The 23495-nt window shown below is 51.6% G+C and overlaps 1 protein-coding gene across 2 annotated transcripts in view; it reads left to right on the top strand.

The window, feature by feature from the left end:
* The window catches only part of CPXM2 (carboxypeptidase X, M14 family member 2), a 76745-nt gene extending 53748 nt beyond the window's left edge, over positions 1-22997 (top strand). Inside the window, exons 6-11 of one of the 2 annotated variants that reach the window (XM_086681101.1) lie at positions 196-392; positions 1402-1581; positions 7104-7401; positions 12213-12352; positions 14255-14354; positions 21673-22997. In XM_086681101.1, coding sequence (XP_086537227.1) covers positions 196-392; positions 1402-1581; positions 7104-7401; positions 12213-12352; positions 14255-14354; positions 21673-21941 — 1184 coding nt within the window. In that variant the 3' untranslated portion in view covers positions 21942-22997. The remainder of the gene's footprint in view (positions 1-195; positions 393-1401; positions 1582-7103; positions 7402-12212; positions 12353-14254; positions 14355-21672) is intronic. The other variant, XM_086681103.1, reaches the window with a different exon arrangement.
* The last annotated feature ends 498 nt before the right edge of the window (positions 22998-23495 follow it).

Genomic DNA, 23495 nt, shown 5'->3' with positions numbered 1-23495 from the left:
CATGACCTGAGCCGAAGTCGGTCGCTCAACCGACGGAGCCACCCAGGCGCCCTGGGGCGGGGGTTTTTGTAAGAAGAGATAGGGTAAAATTGTAAGCATGTGTCAGGGATTTTTTTTTTTTTACCCTAAATGGTAAGGGCTGTTTTGCTAGAAGCATCCATATGAACCTGTGTTTTTTCCCGTCTTGGAGTAAAGGCGAGCCAGAGTTCCACTACATGGCGGGCGCCCACGGCAACGAGGTGCTGGGCCGCGAGCTGATGCTGTTGCTGCTGCAGTTCCTGTGTCAGGAGTACTTGGCCGGGAACCCCCGCATCGTCCACCTGGTGGAGGAGACCCGGATCCACATCCTCCCCTCCCTCAACCCCGATGGCTACGAGAAGGCCTACGAAGGGGTAATGATGCCGCCCCGCGTGCCCAGGGCAGCGGCGAGGCCCCCGCCGGCAGAGCGCCGATCTCACTCACGCGTCATTAGCTTTCCTTTGAGCGTCTCCCTGCTGAGCCAGGGGAACCCGGCGGGTGTATGAAAGACGCAGAGCAGGGATTGAGAATCGTGGGGATCTGAGACCCGCCAACGAGTGGGAAAAGTGAACGTGAAGGATGGTATTTGGCACGTTTTCACTAACAGCAGTAGACTAGAATAAAAAGAACACTGAGCACGGTTCGAGCGCAGCATCGGGGCAGGCCCTCACTTCTATTATTGCCTGTTTGCCAGTGCTCCGAGGAGAGTTGTGTGTGTGATTCTGATCCGTTGTTTATATTTCAGGCTCTAACTGTGACGTAGAATGTGGTAGGTCACCGACTATACATACTGTAGAATTACATGTACAGGATTGTTCGTATTATCTGGGAATAAAATGCAAAACGGTACTGGGTACCCGTCCCGTGAACGTTTACAGTACAGACTTTGGGTTGCGTTTATTGGTGCAGAGCTGGTGAGGGGTTCTCAGTCCCAGATTTGCCAAGGCCAGGTGGTTAGGGGTTTGTGAGAGCCGGACTCGTGGGCACGGCAGAGAGAATCCGTTGACGCGGTGGTGGTGGTTGATTTTGCAACGCCAGACTCTTAAGAGTCATCCCTCCTCAGAGTTCCTCATCTGACCATTCTAGAAGCTTTCATGGGAGGGAAGGAGGAGGAAGGGGCGTAATACTTCTTGAGCTCGGCCATGTGGCAGGGGCGATGCCCTCCCTCTTGGAGGGATTTGGCTGTATTACTCACCACCCACCAAGTCGTAATAGAAGATGCTTCAGTGTTCCCTTCTGGGCTCCATCTTTGGGCCAGACGATGTGTAGAGGCTTAGAGATCCACCCAGATGGGGATGGGTGGCAGACACAGAGATAGAGACATCTTGTGTGAGAAGAGTCCAGAAGCCCTGTGGGTCCCTCACGTTCGGAATTGTCTCCCAGGGCTCGGAGCTGGGCGGCTGGTCCCTGGGGCGCTGGACCCACGACGGCATCGACATCAACAACAACTTTCCTGACCTAAACACGCTGCTCTGGGAGGCAGAGGACCGACAGAATCTCCCGAGGAAAGTTCCCAATCACTACATTGCGATCCCTGAGTGGTTTCTGTCTGAAAATGCCACGGTGAGTAAAAACACCCCACGTGCAGAGCCGAGGAAGGCCACAGTGAACACCCACTGGCGTTGGTAGAGGATCTGACATTTAGGAACAAGACGACACTGGTTTTCCTGTCATGTTTTCTCCAAAAGTGGGGACGTGTGCTAGAGAGCAACTACCTTTAACGTTGGCATTTTCAGCTCTTCTTCATAAAAGAGAAATCATCGAATCATATTTCTTTACAACCACACAAGGGCCCCGACAACAAAGAGCGCCCCGCACCCTTCCCCTGCATCGTGCGCGTTCATTACCGTCCTCGTTGCCCTGAGCTCTGGTGGTGCCATGGAGTTGCTTTGGAATTGCCCGCAGTCCTTCCTGATTGCTTGAGATACCTTATTTTTATTTTCATAAGTCTTCGTGGATTATTTCATGCTGTGCTTCTTTGGAAGGAAAAATGCATTGAATGAGAAAGGCGTTCCTCGAATTTTCAGGTGTTCTTTCACAAAGGGCGTGTTGTAGAAGAAAGACTTTGCACAAAATTTCGCGTGCCTTTTATTGCCTGCCCTGCCCATAGTAATCTACCCCTCTACCCCTGACCTCTGAGTGTGTGTGTCCTTCAAGAGATCTGCCTTGCGTTAGGGGTAAGTTCAGTGGGAACGACAGAAAAACCAAAATGACGATAGCTTAATGAGATAGATATTTTGGGGTTTTTTTTGGTGTTTGTTTGTTTGTGTTTCACATAGAAAGACCCTAAAGGTAGATGACAGAAGCCAAGCAGCCAAACGGAAGCCCTGTGATCATCAGGAACCAAGGACTCCTCTGTCTGTCTCCACCATGTTAGCGTGTGACTTTCATTCTCAAGGTCATCATCTAAGATGGCAGTCGGTACTCCAGCTGTCGTGTCTGTGAAGGAAGAGGAGAGAAAGAGTTAAGAAAAAAACAAACCAATAAAGATCCTCCTTTCAGACTCATTGATTAATTTTAAGAGGCATTCTCAGAATTTCTACATAATACCTATGTCTTGATCTCATTGGCCAGAATTTAGTCAAAACATGTTATCAACCTATCATGAGGAAGGCTGGAAAATGCTGTGTTTTAGGCAGCACTTTGCAAGGTAAAAAAGAAAATACAGATACCAAGCACTGGCTTCTCTTCCTGAGGAATCCAAAGAGAAATGATGGGTGGATAGAAGGCAGCCCCCCTGTTCTGCCTCGGGGCTCCAGCCCACAGCAGAAGAAGACCAGCATGGTTGCCTCACTTAGGGATGCACACAGGGTGGTGTTATCTAGACCTTCAAGAAGCAACCAGTCAAGCAGTGTGGACAGACCGTGGCGATGCCCTGTGGGGTAATTCGGATGCCCAGGGGCAGCTTACTGGGGGTAAAGGATTCAGGGCTTCTGAGTCTTCTGCATTCTCTCTCCTATTTCCTAATTCCATCCTGCACAATCCCCTCCTCCCATCCCCCACCCCCCGTTTTTTTTAAACTAGCATACTAATGATGTCTGGTAAAGCTGGGAATTCAAATGATGTTATAATTTTGGAACTCTTGGACCAGAATTGGAACATGGTTGCCAGCGTCCTTGGCCCTGTGGCCATGAGCGACCAGGAACAAGTTCAGCACAGTCCTAGAAACCCTGGGATTTCAGTCTTTGCTTTAAGACTAGAATTTTGCTTTTTGAGCTTGTTGTGTTTTGGAAACACAGGGAGAATTACGTAGATCTGCCACCACTAACACCTTTTTTCAGTTGTGGCTATGTTAGATAAGAAGTCAGCAAAGTAAAGACTTGAATAGCAGTCGACAGGCTTGACACAGGGACCTGAAAGAATCCTACACCCCCGTTAGAGAATGCATATTCTCCTTAGTAATCCCTGGAGCATTTTCAAAAACAGATGATGCTCTGGGCTGTAAAGGAAATCTCAACTAGTTTCGGAGAATAGAAGTCAGACCGTGATGCTCTCACCATCATATAGTTCAACTAGAAGACAGTAATAAGGTTAATGAAAATATCAGCATGTATTTAGAAAATTAAAAAAAACCCTAAAACTTCTAAATAATGGGTCAAAGAAAAAGATTATACTAGCAACTAAAAAATAATTAGAACACAGAGATAATGAAAATATTACATATCAAAATTTGTGGAAAGTTGCAAAACCCTCCTGTGTTTTTTGGAGTTTTGTATCTTTTCATGATTATATTCCAAAGAAGAGAGGCTAAAAATGAGCTAAAGAAACTAGTGAACAAATAACAGAAGAACCACCCCCCCCACACACACAATGTATAAAGATTGTGATCAAAACATAAGAGCAGAATCAATGAAATGATAGAAAAACAAGAAAAAAATATGAAGTGATTTGTCTGCAGAAAGAATCATTTGATAAGATTTAATAATCACTCTCGGTAAAATCTCTCAGTGAAACTTTGTCATACAGATAGCTAGTTTCAGAGTGAAGAAAGCTATTCCAAATGACATTAATCATAAAATAAAAGATTAATAAACTCAACTACATCGAAATAAGAAAGCTTGCTCATCAAAAATTTAAAAGCTGTAAGAGGGAAGCTAAAAACTGAGAGAAATTATTTGCAAATTAAATAACCGGAAAAGAATTAAAAATTCAAGAGACATAAAGAATAACAGATGAGAAAAATATAAACTGCTCAATAGAAAAAGGGGTAAGAGATATGAAGAGGCAATTTGTGGCAGAGGAAACATGGTTAATAAACATGAAAATATGTTCAGCCTTACTAGTACTAAGGAATGCAAAAAAGAGAACATTTTATACCCACTGGTTGGCAAATTAAGAAGTCTGACAGTAGCTGAGCGTTGGAGAGGACTTGGGGCCAGTGGATCTCTTATGCGTTGTGGGTGCAAGTATAAATTAGCACAGTGATTTTGGAAAATAATTTGGTTATCTTGTAAGGTGGAACATGTGTATATGCTAGGACTCTGCGGTTCCACTTCTGCTGATTTATGCAAGATACATTTCAGCACGTGTATGCCAGAACAAAGTTCGAAGCAACACTGTCCAGTACAGCAAAAAAATTGAAAGTTACCTGTATGCCCATCATCACAAGGACAGAGCAGTGATGAGATCTTAGCGCCGAAGTGGAGAATACTGAGCTGTAGCTTTATGCTACAGTGCAGGTGCATCGCGAAACATGCATTGAGATGAAAAAATTGCAGAAGACAGGGACGCCCGGGTGGCTCGGTCGGTTAAGCCTCTGACTTCGGCTCAGGTCATGATCTTGCAGTTTGTGAGTTTGAGCCCCACGTCGGGCTCTGTGCTGACAGCTCAGAGCCTGGAGCCTGCTTCCGATTCTCTGTCTCCCTCTCTCTCTCTCTCTCTCTCTCTCTCTCTCTCTGCCCCTTCCTCTCTCTCTCTCTCTCTCTCTCTCTCCAGATAAACAAACATTAAATTTTTTAAAAAAAAATTGCAGAAGGCAACAGTGTGGCTACCCCCTCTTTCTTAAGATCGAAAGCAAGTAAAACCACATAATCTATTTTTAGGTATACACATATAGGATAAAACAAAACAGAAAGAATAAGAATCGTATATCATTGAGGATACAGTGGTTGCCTCTGAGTGGGAAGCAGGAGGAAGGGAGGGACGGAATCACATATTACACAGAAATTGTCTATAAGATCTGGTTTGGGGCATGGATGGTGGGTTCACGGGTGTTTATTATATTAAAATACAGAGAAGGACAAGCGTGGACCAATGATGATATGGTGTATTGAGCTAAGTTCTATGATTAGTCCATTCCAGGGTTCCTGATGTGTTCAGGAACAAAAACAAAACTTAATGAATCCCATCAAGTCAATTTCATTCCTTAATCAACTTTCTGTGCTGCACAGTTAAGCCATTTCCAGTGTTTATTTCTTTTCCATTATCAGACTTTATTTTGCTGGGACTATCTTCATAGGAGTCAGTAACTTAGGGTAAATAATTAGATTCATGAGCAGTATTTGACCCTGTCAACCTAATTTTTGCATCTAATGTTGTCAGTTCTTTTTCTTTCTTTTTTTGCTTCTTTCTTTCCCTTCCTTCCTTCCTTCCTTCCTTCCTTCCTTCCTTCCTTCCTTCCTTCCTTCCTTCCTTCCTTCCTCTCTCTCTCTCTCTCTCTCTTTCTTTCTTTCTTTCTTTCTTTCTTTCTTTCTTTCTTTCTTTCTTTCTCTTTCTTTCTTTCTCTTTCTTTCTTTCTTTCTCTCCCTCCCTTCTTTCCTTCCTTCCTTCTCGTCGCTTCCCCTCCTCTTAACCCTCTCTCCCTTCCTTCTTTCCTTCCTTCAACTTTTTGTCATAAAAAATGCCATTCATAGAAAATTAGAAAGCTCTAAGGGTCCCCATGTGCATCTCAACTTCAGTGCCTGTCGATTCACCTTCCATCTACATCTGTACCACTTTCTCCCCCTCTGCAGAATTACTGGGGCGAATCCCAGGTGTGGTATCATTTCATTTGCAAATACCTCTCAGTAAGTATCTCTAAAAGCTTCAGGTCTCTTTTAAAACCAATAAATGATTCCCATTATCATATCAAAATAAATTATTTCTTGGTATTATAACATATCCAGTCAGTGTTCACGTTTTCCCTATTATCATTCTCCATCGCTCTCTCTCTCATAGTTGGTTTAAATCAGGAGCCAACTAAAGGGCCCTCATCGTGATTGAGGGCTGCGTCTCTCAAGTCTCCCCTACCCTGTAGGTTTCTGCCATTTCGCTTGCTGTCTTTTATCCTCTTGCCCGCGTCGCTGCTTCTCTTCTAACAACTAAGTTATAAGCAAGCAGATTACATCATCTTGTAGCCTTTTCCACTGCCTGGGTGCTGCCGACTGAATACCTGCCATGTCACGTAACCTCTTCTTCTGCTTTCTGTAAACTGGCAGAGAGATCGAGACCAGACTAGGCTCCACAGAACAGGGGTTGGTGAACTACAGCCCGTAGGTGGGCCTCTTGCTGCCCAGGCTTGTTTGTGTAAGTGTTTTGTGTTTTATTGGAACACAGCCACGTTCATCTGCGTATCGTCTCTGGTGCTTCTGGCTACAAGGACAGAGTTGAGTATCTGGGACAGAGACCACAGAGCCCTCCAAACCTAAAGCATTTCCCATATGGTCTGTTACAGGAATAGGCTGCCGGCCCCTGGATGGGAGGCTTGGTCATATTCTGGGTTGATGTTCTCTCTTAGGTGTTTCTTCCCTCGAGGGACAGACTGTATTGGCTTTCTCTTTCTCTGTGCTTTGCGGCCGTGGATGAACATCCCTGGCCCCTTAACTCATGGGACTTGCCGAGTATTGATAATCTAACTCTGTCTTTCCCTCCGCGCATCAACTGGAATATTCCTACCAAAAGAAAACTTCCCTCGATTTATCTTTTTTGTGTAATCCACGATTTCCACAAAACTCGGTCTTCCCCGGACGGAGTTTTGAAATTCTACGTTTTGCTAAAAGTGTTCCGCGAAACGGTTGCTCTTTCCACTGTGTCCCCCGTTTGGGAGGTAGGGAGAGAAAGCAGTCCCCGTCCCATTTTCGCCCCGTGTAAATTCGCCCTGTTCACAGGTGGCGGTGGAGACCAGGGCCGTCATAGCCTGGATGGAGAAGATCCCCTTCGTGCTGGGTGGGAACCTGCAGGGCGGCGAGCTGGTGGTGGCATACCCCTACGACATGGTGCGGTCCCTGTGGAAGACGCAGGAGCACAGCCCCACGCCCGACGACCACGTGTTCCGCTGGCTGGCCTACTCCTACGCCTCCACGCACCGCCTCATGACCGACGCCAGGAGGAGGGTGTGCCACACGGAAGACTTCCAGAAAGAGGACGGGACCGTCAACGGGGCCTCCTGGCACACCGTTGCCGGAAGTAAGTCTCTGGCGGCCCTGCTGTCGTCACGGAGCCGGACAGGGAGGGACCCACGGGCCATCCCCTCCCAGCCCTCCCTTATCACTTGTCACGGGTATAATAGCGACCGTGGTCCGCCATCTACAGGGTGCCAGCACTCTACGTCGACTGCTCCTTAATCCTTCCAGTGGTCTTGGGGGGCTGTGGCTACTCCCCACTTTATGAATGAGACAGCCGGGGCCTGGTGACTACGAGGGATCTCTCTGTTTGGCCCCGTGGCCCGCTCGTAGCTCCTGAGCTATTCGGATTCTGTAGGGGGTCAGAGATGAGCAAATGTACACTTGGATGAAGGATCGGACCAAAAGGCACACCCGGCCAAGGGACAGACAGCACGCTGGTGTTGGCACCGGAGCCAGGGTGTTTTCACCCGGAGCTGTTCCCATTAGTGGGACGTCCCCTGCGGTGGGTACCCGGAGGGGCCGGGCGTTGATCCCATACTCAGGGGTGAAGCGACTCCACGCTGCAGGTGTTTCCTCAGGCCTGACATGGTGTGATCGCTGTTTCACAAATCTCCTGTCTTCTGGAGGTCAGTAGACCGGCCTCCCAGGCACAGCAGAGCCTTTGGTCGAAGCCCGACTGCATACGATGCAGGGAATAGGTGGTATTGCTTCTGGCATCCGCACAGGACCAGAGAAGCTTCCAGAAGGGACTCTGGGAATTCCTTCACATCAGTCCCAGAGGACGCCATAGTCCCAGTTTCAGGATAAGCTTTCTTTGCTGTGTCCAGGCTGCCCCGGCCCAGGGCTCCCAAATGTGGAAGGGTGAGGATGTCACATTCCCTAAGGTCCCTCAGCTTTGGGATGGCAGGACCCCAAGCAGAATGGTCATTGCCTATTTTCTTGACTCTGGGGGGGAGGGGTGGTCAACCCAGTGATGAATTTGAAAAATATCCCATGTCAAGTGGACCTGGATTCAAATTCCATTTCATCACTCAGATGCCCAGTGTGACCCTGGGCAAGTTACTTTCCCTCTCTGACCCCCATATTTCCCATTTGTGAAATGGGCACGGCGAACGATGAAGGTGATAGGCCCTTTGGGGCTGTTGTGAGGCTCGCGTGGGGGCTTGTGCGAGTGTGGGTGCGGGCGTGTTCTCTGTGTAACCGATCAGAAGCACGCAGCCGTGACTCTTGCCCGTATCCGCCTTCACGTACTTTTCAGGTACGTGTCCGTGCTTGGGAAAAGAAAAATTTCCAAGTAGTAAATAGATTTGTTCCTGTGGCCACTTTTTAACAGGTACAGAAATCTTGCCATTTCTTTCTTGGTTACCTCCCCCACAGAGCTATTTTATTTATCCCCATCATAGTTTTGCCCTACACAGAATAAAAAGCACATAAAGGCAGATCCCTGTCGAGCAAGATAACCTTCTCGCGGCCACAAACCATTCTTGCTTTTTCCAATTCTAGCCCCAGAAACCCACAGCCACCTTTACGCGAAGTATCTGTTTATTTTTCATGGCTGCGGTGTCTAAATCCGGCCCGGACACGGCCGGATTTGTCCGCGCCAGGTCAATAGTCACGTTTCGAAAAGCTGGCCGCCACACAACCACGAAGGCAGCATTTGCTTTTTCCCTATCAGTTAGATTTTCCATTATTTCAGGGACTTGTGTGCAGAGCCACGTGGCGGCTCGAGCCTTCATCCCGCTTCCTCCCGGCGGTGTGGGGAAGTGTGCCGATTCATCTCGCTGTAGATTAATGAAATGTGACTTCTAATTTCCTTCCCTCCCCCTCCACCTCCACTCCAGCTTTTTGTTCGGATCTTGTTCACTCATTAGCGGTGACTGACAGGCATTAGTTGACGGAGATGGGGCGGTGGAGAGCAGGCTTCGGGGAAGCTCGGAACACACATCGCTTGTCGTGTGTGTGTGTGTGTGTGTGTGTGTGTGTGTGTGTGTGTGTGTTTCCAGTCCAGAGCGATGTCAGAGCCCCTTTGTTCCTGGGCTGCCATCTTGCCTCCCCTGCCCCACGATGAGGGACGGGCGGAGTTGGCGACAGGCACACGGGCCTTACGGGACGCACGGCTCCGTGCTCCACGTAGAAGCCGTGACACTAGGGTTCTAGGCGAAGAGAGGAGCATCTCACCCACCCGGCAGGGACACGGGGTTTGTGGGGACTGTGTGGGTCATGCCCCAGCTCCTTGCCCACATGTTCTGCTTTCGAAGCCATTCCTCAAGGAGTATTCTCAGCTCACGGGCCAAAAGTCAGCAGCAGAGGTGGCCGGGTTCAAGCTTTTGCACCCTTCTCCTGGCCGTTCAGCATCTCACCGACTCTGCTGGCACCTAGAGTGCTTCGAAGGCACATTGCAAGGTGGCAGACCCACTCCAGAGTTTCGTACGTGGCACTGATTCATTTCTGTACCAACAAGGCTTCAAAGATAGGGGGTAATGAAAATGTTACGTGCACAGCGGCATTCGGCCATCTCAGCGTGTCCTCCCTGTGCTGACCAGGGAACATGGCATTCGTCGGGCCTGCTGTGCCCTCTTGTAACTCCACACTTCGGGTTCGAGTGAATGAGTCGATGTGGCGTTTTGACCAACCCTCTCCAACCAGACCAGGCCCCCGCGAAGGATGTTCCGTTAATGTGGCACGGGCCCACTCCTTCCATACCTCAGCTCTCTGTCCCTGTCCTCGTTTTATCACAAATGTGGTCAGAAGCTAATCTGGTGACACGTGACCGGTTCACGTCTGGAACCCGCCGGAGAGAGTGGCTGGATGCTGAGTGCCGTTTGGGCTGTGACTTGAGCAATCGATTAGGCAGCAGATTGATAACATACCCAGGGCCCCGACTTTTAATCCGGTCTTCCTACTGAGCGTGACGGCGGGAGGAGGCGGGAGGGAGGGAAGACGCGTGGCGAGCACCAAGGCTGGTTGACAAGCGGGACCTGCTCCTTTGCTCAGTCACTGTAGGGAAACCCAGTGCACCCGACCTCTGATCTCTTAGTCCTGGCCCTCAGAACCCACGAGGGAGCTCGTGCAGGGGCCTCCTGCTGGGCGTGTGCCACCTGGGGTCACACAGGTCATAGCTGCGCCCTGTCCTTCCTGATCACCCTGTTCCCCCAAGACGAAAATGTTGGAAAGAGCTTAATGCCCCCTAACATTCACTTGTTCACTTTGCAAATATTGGGTGCTGTAGTGGGTTGAATGGTGACCCCTCCTCCCCCACCCCGAAAGTAATATATCCCTGCTTCCTAGCCGCTGGAACCTGTGACTATGACCTCTTTGAAGACTGGGTCTTTGCCGGTGTAATTAAGTTAGAGGTCTCAAGGTGGGGTCATCTTGGGTTACCTGGATGGGCCCTAAATCATTGACAAATGTCCTCATAAGGGACAGAAGAGAAGACACAGCAGAGAAGGCCATGTGAAGACAGAGGCAGAGATTGGGGTGACATGGCCACAAGCCGGGGGCCACCAGAAGCTAGAGGAGGCAAGAGAGTTTCCTCCCTTAGAGACTTGGGAGGGAGCACAGCCCTGCCAACCCTCTCCTTGATTTTGGACTTCCAGCCTCTAGAAGTATGGGAGGATACATTTGTGCTGTGTTAAGCCCCCCAGTTTGTGGTCATTTGTCACAGCAGCCCCAGGACCCCAGTGCAGAGACTGACTCCGTGCCGGGCTGGGCGCTTCCCGTCCTGTTGCAATGGCGTCAGGATGCGTAAAGTGCATCTGCCGTCGGGCTCAGTGGGTGGGGGTGTTTGTCCTCCAGCCCCCTCCGGCCAAGCTCTGGAGGTCTAATGACTGCATCTTAACTTCATCACGTCTTTAGAGATGCTTGTTTCAAATACAGTCACGTTCTCAGAGCAAGGTCTTGGCATCACTCACATCTAGGTTCAAAGCCTGACCCTGGCTCTTTTCCAAGACCTGGTCCTGCATACATTTCATAGCTGTACTCTCCCTCATTTTTCTTGTCTGTAGAATTGTGCTGTGCTGCCTCCCTCTCTGCCGGGCTTGTGGTCAGCGGATACAGAGTGCTGACCACAGGTCCTGGCCTTATGGGTGGCACTCAGCAAAGGGTTGTAGGGATAGCTGTTGGTGTGGATTATGGAGGCAAATGGCCAGCTCGGGGCAGCCTAACCGTAGAGAGAAACTTAAACGCTTAGAACCCATATTGTTAACTCATGTCACTTTATTCTACAATTATATATATCCTAAAACTATATATTATTCTAAAACCGACTGGGGGGCTTTGTTAAGCATCCCGACTCTTGATTTCGGCTCAGGTCATGATCTCACAGTCGTGAGATTAAGCCCCGCATTGGGCTCTGTGCTGAGTGTGGAGCCTGCTTGGGATTCTCTCTCTCTCTCTCTCTCTCTCTCTCTCTCTCTCTCTCTCTCTCCCTCCCTTCCTCTCTCTCTCTCTCTCTCTCCCTCTCCCTCCTCTCTCTCCCTCTCCCTCCTCTCTCTCCCTCTCTCTCCCCATCAGCATGAGTGTATGCATGCCTGTGTGTGAGCGCTCTCTCTCTGTCTCAAAATAAAAACACTTAAAAAACATAAAAATCGTATCTTAAGCTATTTCTGAGTTTAATAAACAGAATCTGAGTCCTCCTCTTGTCAGAGATGTTCCTGTATATTCCTGTCTTCCCCATAAACCATCCCGGCCGTGTCCTCCCCTCTACCTCCATCCCCTCCCCTCGCGTTTGCTGTCATCTGTGGTCTGTAGTAGGGGCTTGATACGTCCCTGTTCAAATGGAGTCTTCTGAGCCCCATTCTTGAACGTTCTTGCCGTCTCCCTCCTGCCACTCTGAGCACCGTTCAGTGACCATGGTGTCGGTTCGCTCGGCAGGTCTCAATGACTTCAGCTACCTTCACACAAACTGCTTCGAGCTGTCCATCTACGTGGGCTGTGACAAGTATCCGCACGAGAGCGAGCTGCCCGAGGAGTGGGAGAACAATCGGGAATCCTTAATCGTGTTCATGGAGCAGGTACGGATGGCCTGAGACACGCTGTGCTGGGGGCCGGCTCAGGACGGGGGTCGGTTAGGGGGCTGAAAGCCCGAGACCGAGTTCACGCTTCGGACGATGGCTGTCATGCTGGGCCGGCCACAAACAGCGCTGGCGGGAACCATCATCTGTCTGCACTTGATTCAGCCCCACGAGGTGAGCTGTGAAGGCCATGTCGATTGCCCGCACTGGGTCATAGCGAGTGCGACCGGATGCTGCCCTGTAGGGAGGGGTGACACGTGTCCGAGCCAGCGTGCCCGGACCCCTCGTGTTCGTCTGGTGGGGCCGCATAAAAGCATAGACGCACAGGGAGCTTACGCAACAGAAATTACAGTTCTAGGGTAGGCAAGTCCAAGATCAGGGTGTCAGCAGGTTGGTTTCATTCCGAGGACTCTCCTTGGCTGGCAGGTGGCCGTCTTCTCCCAGGGTCCTCACGTGGTCTGTGCACACACACTCCTGGGGTCTCTGTGTACACACACTCCTGGGGTCTCTGTGTGTCCACGTTTCCTCTTCTTATAAGGGAAGGTCAGAGCCACCCCAGTGACCTCACCTTAGTGTCATCACATCTTCAAAGACGCTGTCTCCAAATACAGTCACATTCTAAGTTCCTGCGAGTAAGGACTTCACCAGGAATTTGGGGGGACACAGTTGTGCCCCTCGCATGTGCTGCAGGTGACGGGGTGCTCCCTGGGAGCAGGTGTCACAGGCACCTGCCAGGGTTCTGCTTGCGGCTGGTGAGGAAGCCCCGCTGTGCACGCTGGGAACCTCACACGCCTTCCCTTCCTCCTGCTCTCAGGGACACGCCCCTCTTGCAGCTCTGAGTAAACCAGTTCTCGTTTGGTGCTACAACTAATCCACTAACATCCACGCCCCACTAAGGAACAGACTGACCGGAAACCAGAGGAATAAACAAAAACGAACACTGGGCGTCAGTTATGTGACTGTGCCGTGATCCTCATCCATTTGGAAGGACGGTCCTGAGGCTTGCAGGATTGCACACGGAGGCCGCCCTTCCTGTGGGTTGTTGTAGGTGAGGGGGAAGAAACTTTCAGGCAGGGCTAGCGTCCCAGTCTGCCCCACCAGGGTCCCCAGAGACTCTGTGCAGCCCCCAGTGCCTGGCACAGGGGGTGTGAGCCTGTTCTGTCTTGCAAAGCTGTGAACGCTCTCTGTGCCCTGGCATTTTGTGAGGGAAGGCTCTTTCTCATTTCATCTGTGAAAGGAGAGAAGGTTCTGGTTATTCTGAAGTAATCCTGTGTAGCCAAGGTGCCTGCTGTGGATAAAATGCACAGGCACAATAATACGTATAAAGAGTGTCATTGGAAACGATGGTATGCCGGCTTGGGTTGTCACATCATTCTACGGATGGGGAAACTGAGGTACAAGTTTCAGAGTGACACATGTCATGTGACACAGCTAATCCGCAGAAGGGCCCTGTGGACATATGACATTATAGGAATGTCATGTAGGAATGTCAATGTCATTATAGGAATGCCTTTGACTCTCTTCTTTCCTCTCTGACTCTTACGTCGTTGGGTCTATGTATTAAGTCATTATCGATTAGGGAAGCCCAAATAAACGTGCCTCTAAAAAATTAAATTCCATTTTTACCGGGTGTGGTTTTTATGAACCATCTAAGATCCTAAAATTTTTTAAGCCTCTGGGATAATTGAACTTCAGGGGAAGACTTCCCAGTACATGGACCCAAAAGGAATACAGAAATTTGCACACCAAATCCAGGCACAGCCAGGGAGCTTTCGAGCTAGATACGGCTTTGAGAGGCTTCCTGGGGGCACCGGGCTGGCATTCGGCTTACAGCCGTCTTCACTGTGCGTGTTGGGTTGAGCGAGTGGTGAGCTCACCATTTCCTGTCGTGTTTCTGAGCAGGTCCATCGTGGCATCAAAGGCATGGTGAGGGACGCCCACGGAAAAGGGATTCCCAATGCCATCATCTCCGTGGAAGGTGTTAACCACGACATCCGAACAGGTAACCGCGAGTGTCGATGAACTGTCTCTCGGTAGGAAATATCTGTTTCCTTGAAGCATTTTTCTGGGGTCAACACCACATGTTGCATGCCAGAAACTTCGTATGGAGAGCTGAACGATTGTCTCCTGCCTCAAACTTAACCGTGGAGACCCTGGCAAGCAAGGCGCTCAGCCTGTGCTTTCTGGTATCTCCCTCATTCGTGTGAAAACCAGATGCTGGGGGGTGGGGGGTGGTTAAAGGACCCACTGGCGGGTGGGTCCTGGGTTCAGGCGTCTGACTCCCAGCCCCAGGCATGTCCCTGCTCACTCAGGACTTTCGTGCTGCTGTGGAACCCACGAAGTCTCTCCCTTGTGCCCAGGGCCGTTGTCACCTGGGGTGGTGCTCAGTGTGTTTGGTGAGATATGAGGAAACACTGACTTTGACGGGTAGTGTGGGCAGCATGATGTCGTGGCAGGTGCACCGGGAACAGAATTGGCGAGAAGCCTAAATCCGCTTGTGTGCAGGGGCTCTGGTGGAGACAGTGCGTCTGCACACAGAGGTTTTTGTCCGCCGGGGACACTCTGGGGAGCGCTGCGTGCGTCATAGTGTAGGTGGATGCGCTTTGCTTTGGTGTCAGCTGTAGTGAGCGAGGCATTGGGACCGGGCCCTGTGTTTGTTTCCCGCAGGGGCGGTGACAACTGACCACAAACTTAAAGAATTAGAAATTTATTCCCTCACTGCTATGGCGGCCGAAGGTGTCAGCGGGGCCGTCCTCCCTCTGGAGCCCCTGGGGAGGAAACTTCCTTGGCTTTTGCGGCTTCTGGTGGCTGTACGTGCCCCTGAGCTTCCTTGGTCCCATCACTCCAGTCTCTGCCTCCATCTTCCGTGGCCTCCCCCTGTGTCTCCTCTCTCTCGGATAAGGACACCTGTCATTGGATTTAGGGCCTACCTAGGCCATCCAGGATGGTCTCATCTTGAGATCCTTAGTTATATCTGCAAAGATCCTTTTCCCAAACAAGGTCACATTCGCAGGGTCTGGATTAGGGTCTAGATAGTAGGATGTGGACCCTTCTGGGGACCATCATTCAACCTACTACAGGTCCCACCTGGGCACAGAGAACCGACTCAGTAGGAGAAGGGAAATCGTGATTGCCATGAGAAAGACCTGTTCAGCCCTCGGACACACTTGAACAACTGGGAGAGACAGGATATGAGGCCAGCTCAGCAGGTGTTTGGTGTGGCCTGACCTGTACCTCTTGGCTCAGGGGCTTACGCTGTGCTGGGTCGGCCAGCGGTCTGGGTTCGCCTGGGACTGGGGGTGGTTCCCAGGATGTATGACTTCAGATTTAAAATGGGGGACAATCCCAGGGAAACCGGGTCAAGTTCATTTTCCTCCTGTGTCCCCCATGTGTTATCACCTGTAAAGCCGATGAGAGTTGGGATGATACACAAGGTGCCCATACGGAACAGATGCTCTGCCTTGGTTCTGCCCTTGGTTCTGCCCTTGGTTCCCCCGGCTCTGTCAGCACATAGATACAGAATCTATGCCCGCTCACCTCCTCCTTAGCTGCCAGCCGGTCCGACCCGTGGCACCTGCCAGGCTCACCGTGGTACCCCGGGCAGGCTTCTCCTATGTCTGCCCTCGTAGCCCCGCAGCCAGGGCAAGCTTGTTATCAGCTAACTGGGTCATATCACCCTTTTATTGAACCCCACAGGGGCACCCCAAAGTCCTCAGGGCACGCGCGGGGCCATACAGGATTAGGCTGCTGGTTACCTCCCAAACCTCTCCTGGGGTGACCGGCTATCTTGCTTGGTTTGCCCAGGACTGTCCCCATTTAAAAGTGAAAATCGTTGAGTCTCCGTTTCGGTCAAACAAGAACAGTCACTGCCCTGTGCTTGCTGTCCTCGGTAGTCCCCGCCGGCTCCTTCCTCGAGGACTCAGGCCACACCTTGGGGTCCTCGCTCCAGCCCCTCCTACTGCCCGGGCCTCCTTCCCTCGAGAACCCCTCGGTTCCTTCCTCGTCCCCTTCGGGTCTCTCAGCCTCCAGCTTTCTCCTCCCGTAGCGTCTCCACCGCCGGCCTCTGACACCCTGCAGGCCAAGCCCGTACCTCTGGTGCCTGTTTTGTTCCTGCTTCTCCCCCGCTTGCTCCAGACCAGGCGTCCTTGACTCTTTCGTGCCTCGGTGAGGTGCAGGCTGCACTCAGTAGGTGCTTAATGAATATTTGTTGAATGAATGGATGAAGGGGTGAGTTTGAACGAACGAATGGACACGGCATGGTGTTTCCGGGAGTGCACAGAGAATAGCAGAGCTGGGATTTGAGCCAGGGGCTTGAGACTGTGAACGCAGTGCCCCTGCCCCTTTTCTCCACAAACCCTTCACGTGCATTAACAGACCCGGTCCTTCCAACCAACGATCCCATTTGACCTGTGAGGAACCGAAGCCTCTGGGGCCTCAGGATGGAGTAGGCTGGGATTCAGGCTGCAACACGTGCTGCTCAGTGACGGGCCGTCTGCCGACGTGCCTGCTACAGAAAGCCAGTTATTGTATCAATTTTTTTTGATGTTTATTTATTTTTGAAGGAGAGAGAGAGAGACAGAGCGTGAGGGGGGAGGGGCGGAGGGAGAGGGAGACACAGAATCCGAAATGGGCTCCGGGCTCCGAGCCGTCAGCCCAGAGCCCGATGCGGGGCTCGAACCCGCAAACCACGAGATCACGACCTGAGCCGAAGTCGGAGGCTTAACCGACAGAGCCACCCAGGCGCCCCAAGCCAATTACTGTTTCAGTGGGTGAAATGGAGCTGAAATGTCACGCGGTGTGATGCCATGACTCGCCTTCCTGTTTTCTGAAACTCCCTCCTGCTCGTGCTTGAGGACCTTACAGCCCCTGCCCAGGAGGCTTCACATTGTGCGGCGTGGCATTTGGTACATTGAGGCCCCTCCCGGGCAGCCGCTGGTTCCTTCGTTCATTCACTTACTCATTCATGCATTCAGTGCGCAGATTCCAGACTTGCGATGGGCCGGGTGTTACGCAAGGTGCTGGAGATCGTTAGGAACAGAAGGGACTGTATTTTAAACGTTGCCAACAAGCTCCTGTGAAAGAATGATTCATAAAAGAGCCTAGAATATTCTTGGGACAATTCGTGCTTTGTACACAATGTGAGAAAACATGAGGGTTTTAAATGGAATTGGAGAGAAAGAGTCCCAGGGACCCCACAAGCCCGAAGAGAGTGCTATGCCTACTGAGCTCTGAACCTCAAGCCCCTGTGATCACAGAGGTGGTTTCGATGAGCCGATGGAAGCCGCCTGCCCGTCTCCGTTTATTTCCCCCCGAAAATAATTTCCCAGCGTATTCTCATGATACATAAACTCCATACTTCACACATAGCTCTTTATTTGTTTCAGCCTCTTTCGGTGCTCGACTTAAGCCCTGCATTTGCCTTGATTTCTCTCTGAGCTTCTGTGACCTGACAAGTTTTGTTTCCGGAGGGATTTTGCAGAAACTAAACAGGGGAATTGAATTCCACGGAGAGAGAAGCGAGTACGAATGCTTTCTGGACGCACGTAATAAGTATGTTGGCCAAACACCTGGCTCAGAAAGCCCCATGAGCGTCCTCTGTCTAGTGGGCACTGACCTGACCTGCTAACGAGTGGACATTTGTTAGCGCCTGGGTTGTTCCTTCTGTCCACTGTGCTGAGCGATGCCAGCTGCGGAAGTGCCCCCCCTCCTATAATTCCGCAGAACATTCACCCTTGAACACAGACCTGCTCACCCAGTGATAGGGGTAGTGACCTAACACGCTGATCCCTGAGTTTCACAAGGTAGATGGTTCTAGACTTTACCAGGGGTCGGGGCTGGAAGCACATAACAAGAGCCCTGGGGGTAAGCGTGGGGAAAGCCGACGCAAGAACTTCCGGGGGAGAGGATGCATTGCCAGGCAGATGAGAGAATCAGGCCTCTTCCATGTTTCTGAAACGGAACCTTATAGATTATAGAGCTGGCCCACCTCATTCTGATTCCGTGAATCCAAACAAATTCCCGATGGTTTCATTTTTTGGGGGGGTGGGAATTTTTAATGTTTATTTTTGAGAGAGAGGGAGAGTCGGAGTGCGAGCGGGGGGGGGGGGGGGGAGGAGCAGAGAGAGAGGAGACACAGAATCTGAAGCAGACTCCAGGCCCTGAGCTGTCAGCCCAGAGCCTGATGTGGGGCTCACTCGAGCCCACGACTCGTGAGATCATGGCCTGAGCCACAGTGGGACGCTTAACCCACTGAGCCACCCAGGCACCCCTGCCGTGGTTTCGTTTTTAACGTATCCTGTGGAGCACCTCCTGCATGCTGGCCTAGAAATACTGTGGTAAACGAGACAGACATGCCCCTCACCTCAGACAGTACGTTCTGATGGGGGGAGACATACAAGTAGTTGCCAAGGAAAATTTAAAAGGTAATTGCAGACTATGATGATAGCCCAGAAAGAATTTGGAGGATATACAGAAACTGGTGGGAAAGCCAGAGAAGGTTCCCTCCCTGAAAGGAGGAGCACAAGCTGGTCTTTGGAAGGACAGGGAACAGTATTTCGGTTGGAAGAAACAGTAATTACAGAGGTTTAGAATCAAGAGTTAAAGACCAAACTCTCGGGGTTTGTTTGTGGCTGGAGGGGGTGGGGGGCAAGGGGGAGTGGCCTGCGAGGAGCCGGTGGGGATTTTCTTGGAAGACTCATCCCCTAGAGGCGTGGAACGGAACTCACTGCTTTTGAATTACAAAAAGTTGGCTTTATCATTAAGAAACAAACTTCAGGCGTTTAAAAACATCTCAGGGATAAAAGAGCACAGGAGTTGGGGGAACGGCATATGCAAAGGCCCTGAGGTGTAAGGTGTGTGGCCCATTCCGGGAACCAGTGGGAGGTGTTCTGAGTGCCTGGGATGCAGCAGCGTGGGCTGCCCATGTGACCGTGCTCAAAAGACAGGTTAGGGGCGCCTGGGTGGCGCAGTCGGTTAAGCGTCCGACTTCAGCTCAGGTCACGATCTCGCGGGCCGTGAGTTCGAGCCCCGCGTCGGGCTCTGGGCTGATGGCTCAGAGCCTGGAGCCTGTTTCCGATTCTGTGTCTCCCTCTCTCTCTGCCCCTCCCCCGTTCATGCTCTGTCTCTCTCTGTCCCCAAAATAAATAAACGTTGAAAAAAAAAAAAAAGACAGGTTAAAGACAGGGCAGCATGACATGAGAAGAAGGAGGCCCCCACCATGTGGAGGAGGGAGCCTTCTGCTTTGGAGGAAGAAGAATCCCTTCTTACAAACCTCCTTATACACTTAGCGGTGCCCATCAGCATTTATTAATTATGGGTTTTTGTTTTTTTTCCCCTTCTCTGCTCAGTGAGCACCTCCCTTGGTGAGGACCCTGCCCCCTTCCCTGGGGTGTTTCAAAATGACCCAAAGTACTCTCGAGATGGTGCACTCTGAGCGGTCTCGCCTCCAGAGGCCTCTAGCCGCTCAGACAGCCTTTCCGGGCGGCCGGCTCTTGGCCTTAACACATCTGTCTGGTGTTCGCAGGGGAAAAAGCATCCACAGGAGTTAGGACTTAGTAAGTTCAAGTTCACGTGTTAATAAGACATTGGGTTCCGTGTGTGTGTTTCTCTTTACCACATTCAATCCCACAGGCATTCACAGAGGGCACACCGTACGAAACACACTAGAAGTGTTGAGGAGTGAGACACAGGCTCTCAAGGAGCCGACAGCTTAGCACAGGGCCCGGCCTCACACTCGAGGACGCGCGGTCTGGTAGGACAGGTGAGATGCGTGAAGGGGGTGGCACGTTCAGGTTTGCCCGGGGGCCGCGGGACCCCAGAGGGAGGTCTCAAAGGGTGAGTGGCATTGTGACGCTCAGGGAACCCCTGACGGGCTCTTGCCTCCTGAAAAGCATGAGATGGCCTTTTATTCGGTTGAAAAGCTTGCATTGTCACCCAAGGAAGACATAGGGTGGGCGCAGCACTGAGAAAGCCGGGGAGCCAGCCACGTGCGTTGTGTGCACCCCGACCTCTCACCCTGGGTCCTGTTTACCAGTTAGCAGGCCGAACTGCCTGCATAGTTCGTTTTTTACGGCATTTGGTGTTCTCGTGAGCTCACTTAATTGCATCCGTGTGTCTCAGATGAATAAAGATTATCATCTACACCTGATGCTTCAAAGTGTTATGTGTTTGTGGGAGATGCATATTCACACACGCACAGAGTTTTCTCCCGTCCCTTGGAAGACTTCGTGGCTTGTGTAGACACATGAGCCTTGCCCAGGGCCTCCTTAGCCCCTTTCCTCGTCCTCTCCTGGCCCCAAAGCTTTAGGGCAGCTGGGACACTCAGATTGCCATAAGAGAGAGAGCCTAACCTGCTGATTACTAGCTGTGCGACCTTGTGCAGGACTTTATGCCTCCCTGGGCATCAGATTACTTAGGTAGAAAAGGGAATAATCATACAACGTGTGTTAAAGGCTTGCTTGGAGACTCAGTGGATTGGTGCCTGCCTTGACCTTCCGGGTACCACGTCCTCTGCGGGGTCACTGGTTACCCATGCCCTGAAGTCTCTTTCACGTCGGGGGTCTGCGTGTCCTCGGCAGGCTGCAGGCTCCTGGGGAGGAGATCCTTGGCCTGGAACCCATCTATGCAACAGAGATCTAGCCTAGAGCTAGGACACGGGTCCCGTTACGTGCTTATGGGGTGACTGACCAGCAGTGTCCCTGGGGAGACAGGAGCTCAGGCTTGCAGCATTGGTATGTCACTGCCCCTGAAGCTTCAGGCTTCTCTTGGCCCCCGGGCCAAGAATGAGGGCCATGGAATGGGGTGCAGGTACCACACCTCCTCCCAGATCATTTGGCCCTGGCCCCCTGTGGTCCTTTATTTCTCTTTTCAAAAGTGAAGAGTCCCACCCCTTGAAAGAATTCCTATTCTGTATTTATAGCCGTGCTAAGAGAGGCCAGGAAGCCAGGCACTGATGGCTTTTCAAGATGGCATTTTGTGGCGAGGGCACACCATTTGGAAGCTCAGCTTGGTAATGAATGGCGTATATTGTCACAGAGGAAGGAGTGTGAGTGATCATTTCTCCATCTCCACTCACGAGTATTAACACCACAGGGAGCCTTCACCTCGAACCCCTGCCTGGTAAAACCATTAAGGTGGCTTCCAAAGAGGAAAACATCTCAGCTCCCAAAATGCATTAAGAATTTGCATCAGCGGGGGCTCGGATTCCACACCGCCTGCCTCTTGAGTCTCTCTCCGGCCGGGAGGCTGGTCCCGGAGTAACAGGACTGGTGGGGTAGCTGCGTTAGAAGAGAACCTCTGAATTCCCTGCTTTCTTTTCACAGCCAGCGATGGGGACTACTGGCGCCTCCTGAACCCCGGGGAGTATGTGGTCACGGCCAAGGCGGAAGGGTTCACCTCGTCCACCAAGAACTGCATGGTCGGCTACGACATGGGGGCCACACGGTGTGACTTCACTCTCAGCAAAACCAACCTGGCCAGGATCAGGGAGATCATGGAAAAGTTTGGGAAGCAGCCCGTCAGCCTGCCAGCCAGGCGGCTGAAGCTGCGCGGGCGGAAGAGACGGCAGCGCGGGGGACGTGCCAACACTTGAGGCCTGTCCCGGACCCTTGCAAATTAAACCACCCCCAGTCGTAGCTCCATAGAGGACTCCCTGCTGTTTTTCTCTGTAATTCATGAAGGCCTGGGAGAATGCGTGCATTGCAAGCCTGGCCCCGAGGGGAGGGCTGAAAGCTTAGGATATTTTTTTTTTCTTTGTTCCATTTTTCCAAATAACTTGGACAGATCAGCACAGAAAGGCTGGTAGGAGTGAGATTTCAGCAGCTCAGCCTGGGAATCGGAGACAGAGAGGGGGGGCCTTGCCCGCTCAGGGTCTCCTGGCCGCACGGGAAGGGAAGCCAAGGCTTCCCCTGGTGGCATGCCAGCAAGAGCCCCTCACGCATTTGCATTTTGCTGGGCTCCAATTGCAGCGTCCTGGGGCCCTGCTGTCCCAGAAGTTACCATTTGAGACGCTTCTGGGCCCTCTGAGAGAATCCACCCTCTCTGGCCCCGGGGCATTCCAAGCTGCTGCAGATTGATTCTGCCCTCTGTGGACAATGGAGACATTACCAAGTGAGCAGCGGTGAGCCTCTAGAATCCATTCGGTCTCCCTTTCAACAAAGGACAGTGTTTCTAAAAGGAGAGAAAGTCTGAGCTAGTCCACCAGTGATTGGTCGGCAGCCGCCAGTGGGGCTCATTTGCAGGGTCCACAGAGAACTCCCGGGCCCCTCGCTGGTCCAGCAGCCCTGGGGGCGGAGCGGGAGGGAGCCCGGCATCTAGCCCGGTCCCCTCTTTGATCTGCGGGGACTTGAGAAGGGCCAGGAGGCAGATCACCGGCAGCCCTCTCACTGCCTCAGATGTGCCCCCTTTCACGGAAATGGGCGCACACGTAAGTTGGCTTAACATCGCCAAGGGAGTTATTTTTGATGTGTGGGATGCCAGACCTTCGAATTAGGCCACGAGTGATGAAAAGCTCCTAGAATTATCTGTGGATTATTGGTTTGGGAGGGGTTGTCGGATGACCATCCAAGAACACAGCCTGTCTACTTTTTCTTGATACTGCTGCCTCACTGACCTGGGAAGAAAGAAAAATAAAGCAAGCAAATGGTGACATCTTTCCAGCGTGTGGTTTTCCTGAGCAGACCCGTGCCCACCCCAGGGGCTCGCCCCACTGCCTCTCCCAGAGGTCAGGCACCCCCAGAGAAGAGCCTGCCCGGGGAGGGGTATCCTGTGGGCCTTCCAAGTTTGGTAGCGGGTGCTGACAGCCGTGTGTTCCCTGCCCCCTCCCCAGCAGAGCCGTGCGCCTAGGTAAAAGCGCCCTGACACCTGGGACCTACTAGTGACTGCTGGGGATGTCAGGGAGCCTCTTTCCGGAAATGATCCGGATGCGACTTTCTGACAGTCTACACCAGAGACTGCAAACTTGCCTTCTAAAGGATCAGATAGTAATCATTTCAGGCTCGGCGGCCAGTTTCTGTCACACGTACTTAACCCTGCTATGGTGGCACAGAAGCAGACGTGCATAAAACACAAAGGGACAGGGATGGGTGTGTTTCAGTAAAACTTGGTAAAGCCTGGGGGGCTCAGTCGGTTGAGCGCCCGATTCTTG

The sequence above is a fragment of the Puma concolor genome, chromosome D2, assembly GCF_028749965.1.
Source record: "Puma concolor isolate L17-30 chromosome D2, mPumCon1.1.hap2, whole genome shotgun sequence".
In the NCBI taxonomy this organism is placed as follows: domain Eukaryota; kingdom Metazoa; phylum Chordata; class Mammalia; order Carnivora; family Felidae; genus Puma; species Puma concolor.
This window is presented reverse-complemented; position numbering and strand designations above follow the sequence as displayed.